General features: G+C 45.8%; 1 protein-coding gene across 1 annotated transcript; it reads right to left on the bottom strand.

Moving 5' to 3' along the window:
* Positions 1–4,218: 4,218 nt before the first annotated feature.
* SMIM26 (small integral membrane protein 26) lies at positions 4,219–6,407 on the bottom strand. The gene is made up of 2 exons (XM_048515276.1): positions 6,202–6,407; positions 4,219–4,715 (listed from the first exon to the last, which is right to left on the bottom strand). Exons 1-2 carry the CDS (start codon positions 6,356–6,358, stop codon positions 4,531–4,533), a joined length of 342 nt encoding a protein of 113 aa, XP_048371233.1. The 5' UTR covers positions 6,359–6,407; the 3' UTR covers positions 4,219–4,530.
* Between the last annotated feature and the right edge of the window lie 692 nt (positions 6,408–7,099).

The raw sequence follows: 7,099 nt of genomic DNA, 5'->3' as shown, positions 1-7,099 counted from the left end.
GCGGAAGCGGAAAAAGAACTCGCCTCTGACCTGGCGTGACCCGGAAGTTACTTTTCTCGGCGAGGTGAAGCCGGAGTTGAGAGTGGCGATGGGCGGGAGGTTGGCGTCGCTGTCCAGCGGCTTCCTTTCCTCCGAGTTGGGAGGCAGAGAGAGGAAGATTGACGCGGGGGGGGGGGGAGTTTCTGTGGGGAGGGCTCAAGTGAAGGGGGGTTGCGTCGACATGTTTCCCCATGTTCGTGGTCTCCAGCCTGCACGGTTTCTCTCCAGATAAATTATGGCGGATCACTACAATTCCCATCAGCCCAATTGACCATGCTGGCTGGCAATTCCCAATTGGCCATGCTGGCAGGGGCTGATGGGATTTGTAGTCCATGAACATCTGGAGAGCCGCAGGTTGCAGACCCCATTGCGAAACCCAGGAGTGAGCCATCTGCTCTCCGCAATTAAGACATCTACCCTGTTTCCCCGAATATAAGACATCCCATGAAAATGAGACATAGTAGAGGTTTTGCTGAAGTGTGAAATATAAGGCATCCTAAAGCATCTAACGAAGCAAAGTTTTTGTTTGGGAAACGCTCAACTTAGACAACAGAACACAGAAAAAATAAGACATCCCATGAAAATAAGACATAGTGCATTTTTGGGAGCAAAAATTAATATAAGACACTCTTATTTTCGGGGAAACACGGTAATTAGGACTAACCGTGTTAGATTGGTGTCTGGGATTTCTGTTTCCTCAGAGGTAGACAAACCACTCCACAGCTGATGGTAGCAACTGAGTTACTCTGCCAAAAACCAAAGCGCCGCTTCATCCAGGAGATCCCAATTTAATTAAAGGAGCAAGTCAATGGGCACAGAATTGCACCACCAGCAGCATCCTGCTTCAATGATACCAGTCACCCTGAGGGCTGCCGAAGGTCAAAAAGCAATAGGTACTCCTGTCTGAGCCCAAAGCGTGCTCACCATTGTCTCAGCTTCAGTCTGGAGAGAAGTGACCAGTGGGGTGCCTCAGGGTTCTGTTCTCAGCCCAGTGCTATTTAATATTTTTTATCAATGACTTGAATGGTGGAATAGAGAGCATGCTAATCATTTGAAGATGACACCAAATTGGGAGGGCTGGCTAATACCCCAGAGGACAGGGTCAGAATTCAAAATGACCTGAACAGATTCAAGAGCTGGGCCAAAACTAACTAAATGAATTTCAACAGAGATAAATGTAAGATTCTACACTTAGACAAAAAAAAATGAAATGCACAGATATAGGATATGTGCCACCTGAGTTGTCAACAATACATGTGAAAGGGAGCTGGGAGTCTTAGTAAACCACAAAGTAATCATGAGTCAGCAGTGTGATGCAGCAGCCAAGAAAGCCAATGCAATTACGGGCTGCATCGATGGGAGTATAATGTCTCCTTCAAGGGATGTAATAGTACCACTATTCTGCATTGGAACACAGTTCATTGGAATATTCTGCACCTGGAATACTGTGTCCACTTATGGACGCCTCAGTTCAAGAAGGATATTGATAAGCTGAAATGGAAGCTGAAGTGGGTCTAGAGCAGGATGACTCTCAGATTTTCCAGATACCATTAGAACTACAATTCCCATCAGCCTCTGTCAGCATGGCCAATTGGCCATGCTGGTGAGGCTGATGGGAATTGCAGTTCCTGAACATCTGGAGAGCCGCAGGTTCCCTACCCCTGGTCTAGAGGAAGGAGGCTAAAATCGTAAAAAAATTATGGATTCTGTGCCCTATGAGGAACACCTTAGGGAGCTGGGTATGTTTAGTCTGGAGAAGAGAAGGTTAAGGGGTGGCATGATAGCCATGTTTAAATATCTGAAGGGATGTCATGTTGAAGCAAGCTGGTTTTCTGCTGCTCCAGAGAATTGGACAAGGAGTTATGGATTCAAGGCACAGGAAAAGAGATTCCACCTAAACATTAGAAAGAACTTATTGACAGTAAAGGCTGTTTGACAGGGGAATATGCTGCCTCAGGGTGTGGTGGGAGTCTCTTGGAGGTTTTTAAACAGAGGCTGTCTGGCCATGTGTCAAGGGTGCTTTGATTGTGTGGCAGGGGGGTTGGACTTGAGGGCCCTTGTGATCTCTTCCAGCTCTATGATTCTCATAGAACTCTCCAACATTCAAGACACTGAACAGGAAAAGATCAGAAAGAGGAGTAATGGAGTAGACGCTGCTGCTGAGGTGATTTTCAAGCCGCACATCCTAGAGCAGACAAACTGAGGTCCATGAAGCCCCAACACAGCCAACAATTAGGAGGGGGTTCCTTTGGAATGCCAGCCTTCAGGTGGAACGGGAATCTCACAGAAATACAACTCATCTCTAAACCACAGAGGTCAGTTCCCCTTGAGGAAATGGATGCTTTGAAGGGTGAACTCTATGACCTTGTACCCTCCCTGTCCTCCCCAGGCTCGACCCCCCAACTCTCCAGATACCCAAACTAGATCTGGCGCCCAGAGGCATGTGTGAAGATGTGAGGACAGAGCCTGTGCAGGGCAGAATTTGAGGAGGGCACTTAGCAACCCTCGACCGCAAAACTGCCAATTCCACCAGGACAATTAACCAGAGGTGGGATCCAGCAGGTTCTCACAGGTTCCCGAGAGTGGGTTACTAATCATTTGTGTGTGCCAAGAGGGGGTTACTCGTTGGTGATTTTGCCACATTATTTTTGCCTTAGTTACGCCCCTCCTCTCAGCAGTAGCACGCAGAACTTGAAGCAGTCTAGCAGGAGGTGCACCGGCGTGCATGGCAGCCTGCGCCTGCATGCATTCGTTTCCTGCCCAAGGACTGGCGGGCGACTGCATCCTTGCCACAGCCCCACCCAGGAATGCCCGGCCACGCCCCCGTCATGCCCCGCCCAGCCCCATTGGCGCTACACCACTGTTTGAATCCCACCACCATGGGAACCTGTTACTAAAATTTTTTGATCCCACCACTGCAATTAATCTCTGTAGTCTGTACATCAGTTCTAATTCTGGGAGCTCCCCAGGCCCCACCTGGAGGTTGGCATAATACCTGAGAATGCAATATGCCACCTTCCCCTGAGAAATGATAATGGGACAAAACTTAGAATGCTGACTGATTCAGCTTGATTGTCCCCACCCCATCAAAAGAAACAGAAGTACTGCCACAAAGGATGACAGCTGGAACTGGTAACTTCAGAATGACTGCAAGATGAGTGGTAGAAACAGTAGAGGGTAGAACTCATAATAATGGGTTTAGATTGTGGGTGGAAAGGTACAGGCAATTTGTTACAGAATTGTTCAGCTGTGGAATTGACTGCCTAGGGAGGTGGTGAATTCCCCCTCTCTGGTGGACTTCAACCAACCATTGGACAACCACTTGTCAGGGACACTTTAGGCCCATGGTGGCGAACCTTTGGCACTCCAGATGTTATGGACTACAATTCCCATCAGCCCCATGGCCAATTGGCCATGCTGGCAGGGGCTGATGGGAATTGTAGTCCATAACATCTGGAGTGCCAAAGGTTCGCCACCACTGCTTAGGCTGACCCTACATTGAGCAGCATGTTGGACTAGGTAACTCTAGTAATCTGAATCACACTTGTAGCTCAAGGTCAATTATTCGGGCGGTTTAAAATCTAATATATAAATGAATAAATAAATAAAATGAGAGTACTACTCACTCTCCTTAGAGGCAACTACCACACCCAGGAAACTGATGGGCGCACAGAACTCAAAAGAAATATAAATAATGTGGAGAACATTGTATAGTGTTTCAGGTCTCTGTGTTCATATACATGTGTTTCTATTCCCAGAATTGGTTTTTCATGGAGAGCATTAACTAGGAGGGGAGTTGATAGATTGAAGGAAAGCACAGAAAACATTTATAATCTATCAGCCTAACAGGAAAATAACACACTTAAGAACCTCTCTTTGTTGCAATAACCCAATCCAGTGTGGCTAATGAGACAAGCAAGATAAATGGGTTAGCATGAAGACAAACATTTGCTGTCCGATTCACAGAATCTAGAGACGTTATAAAGCAATCCTCATTCTTATAAAATCTCTGGGCACTTTTGGAATTTTGAGAACAGGGAGGGGGGTGCTATAACAAAATGGCTGCTCCTTGCCAATACAAAAGTGATGCCTCCTGAGCTCTTCTGGAGAGCCCACCAGGGCTGGCGCTTTGCTTCACAAAAGAAACTAGTGGGCACCAAAAAACACACAGACAGCCACAACATTAGGGATCACTGTATTGTGCAACACAACATTCCAAACAGCGTCACAACTTTAGAGAAAACAAGACAAATCATGTTTTAATAGGTCCAGATTTCCAGCCTGCCTCCGTTATCCGTAAGGTAGTCCATGAAACAGCCAGCAGTCTTGGAAAGTCAGTGATTTTTAAAATAAATGGACAGCTTTTAAAACTTGCCGAGATCTGTTACTGTAGACTTGAGCCTTGTGCAGCCCAGTGCAAGAAGCCGATCTTGGGAGGAGGCATCTTGACGTTGCCTTTCGAAGCGCTGGAGTTTCTGCACCCAGAGGGGTTCATTTTTCGTTGCCACCACTGTCGTCAAAAAATGACTGCACATAATTATATAAGCGAGTTGTATAAGGCACAAAATTGGGTTTATAAACTACTGTTGTTGTGACAGTAAAATTTTCCGCTGGTCTGTATACTGTAGTCTGTCTCAGTCCATCTTCAGAAATGGTTGTAACACCCATTTTGTTACCTAAATATAAAAATAAGTTAAACAGCAAAGTCCAAAATTACAACTGTGGTCTTTTCCCCCAAACATTATCAGTTAAGTGATCTCTGATTATTTTAGAAGAACAGCTATTGTACACAACAGATCCATTCTAGAATTACCATGGTCCTTTATTAAGCAGATTTGGCAACATATACATGCAATCCTTCTTGCATCAGGCATGCATGGAAATCAGTACTTCCAAAGGTATTAGTCCCTATGCGCTGCCCTATTCTGCGCAAAAAAAAAATTTCTGTACAAAAAAGTAACCAAGTTAGATTAGAGTGTAAATTATTCCAGAATAAAATCAACACATCTTAGTGGGCAAATCTCTGCACAGAAACTCACAAACCAGCAGACGTTAAGAACCAAAAATAAGATTTGTTTTTCCCCCCTTTGCCCCCCCCCCCCCCGCAAAAAACAAAAAACAAACCAGGACTCTCCATTCCTGGGAAAGCTGAGCAGCAGCCAAAAGAGTCAACAGTCAAGGTTTCCTTACATGTTATCTCCCTTACTGAAACAACTTTCTGTTCCCTTCTCAGGACTGAGGTTGATACCTTCCTAATATTTGTCACTAATGCAGCTGTTTCTCAACAGCAGTTCTACCTAGAAATAAGCTTAAGAAAGCGGAACTCTCAAGGGCCAACCTAGATAAAAATGCAGAAGTTTGCAACTGCAGTTCCCTTCATGTTATTAACCAACACCAGAGGGAATGCACTAACTGAGTCACAAGAACGCCCACAGAAAACAACAGACGTTATCTGAATGCCCATTGGATCTAATGGGAGCTGTGAATGCCCGTTGATTGGAATGATTTCGATGCACTGCCAAGTCAGTGGGTGAAGACTTTACTGCTTTGTTTGGCATTCCTTCTGCGAGCCTCCTTCCAGGCATTCTGGAAATGTGAAAGAACCAGGATGTACATGGAATGAGTTCCTCTTCATGAAATATATGTGTGTGTGCGTGTGTATATATATATACATACACACATATACATACATACACACACACTCATTCCATGTACATCTTCTAGTTCTTTATATATATGTGTATGTGTGTGTGTGTGTGTATATGTGTGTGTGTGTATATATGTGTGTGTGGGTCGGTGGGTGGGTGGGTATATAAAAGAACTAGAAGATGTACATGGAATGAGTTCATTATACACACACACAAATCTCCAGGTATTTCTGCACCCATTCCATGTACATCTTCTAGTTCTTTGTGTGTGTGTGGGGGGGTCTGGGGGTGGGTCTGGGACGGTGGGGGGTTGGGGTACCTTGCTGGGGGGGGGGGTGCCATTCAGCCGACCTTCCCAAGTAGCCGTTTTCTCCAGAAGCGGAACGAATGCTTTTAAATGAGCAAAGACGCGGTTTATGCACGTCGTCTAGAAGTCAGTTGCAATTGTAAGCGATCTGCAGCGCCCCGCCCCGGAGGTTGGCAACCCAGTGAGTCCGGAAGGTCGTGAACCCACCTGCGGAGCGCTCCTCCTCCCGCGGCACCTGCGGCTCCTCCTCCCTCTTCTGAATGTAGCGGCTGGAATAGAAGAGGATGGACCCGAAAACGGTCCAGGAGCCGAACGTGTACAGGAGCGCCGAGCGCCGCTTCCACAACAGAGCGCCCCCCTGCATGCCGCCCCGTCCCCTTGAAGGGCGCGTGAGACGGACTGCGCAGGCGCAGACGAAGAACGGGAACGCTAACTTGATTCCTGATTGGCTAACCCACCACCGCCTATAAGCAATCGCTGGAGGCCTCCGAAAAGGAAGGGGCGGAGCGTTCTTGCGTCGGGCGTCCGCCCCGCGTGGTGCTCCGGAAGCGTGTAGCCGCGAGTTGTAGCTCCCGATTTTTCTTCTGCTTGTTGATGTAGAGGTGGCAAACCTATGGTGCTCCAGATGTTCATGGACTACAATTCCCATCAGCCCATGCCAGCATGGCCAATTGGGGTGATGGGAATTGTAGTCCATGAACATCTGGAGCACCATAGGTTGGCCACCCCTGATGTAGGGGCTTTAAATAAACACATTCATACACACATACATACACATATTGTATATATACACACACACACACACATACATACAATATATACATATTATATATACATATAATATATATACACATATATATTATATAAATATATGTATATATGTGTATATATATACACATACATACATATAGATACACACACATATACATATATACATACATATATAATTTTTTAATATAATGTATAAGCTACCTGCTATACATATGCACAAAATTTATATATGAGAATAGGCTGTCTACTATACATACACATACACACAAACACACACACACACACACATATATATACACATATATGCTGCCTGCCCTGGAACACAGAGGTGGCG

This window comes from Sphaerodactylus townsendi, linkage group LG14, assembly GCF_021028975.2.
Source record: "Sphaerodactylus townsendi isolate TG3544 linkage group LG14, MPM_Stown_v2.3, whole genome shotgun sequence".
Taxonomy (NCBI): domain Eukaryota; kingdom Metazoa; phylum Chordata; class Lepidosauria; order Squamata; family Sphaerodactylidae; genus Sphaerodactylus; species Sphaerodactylus townsendi.
Note: the sequence above shows the minus strand (reverse complement) of the source record. Positions and strands in the feature narration are given on the sequence as shown.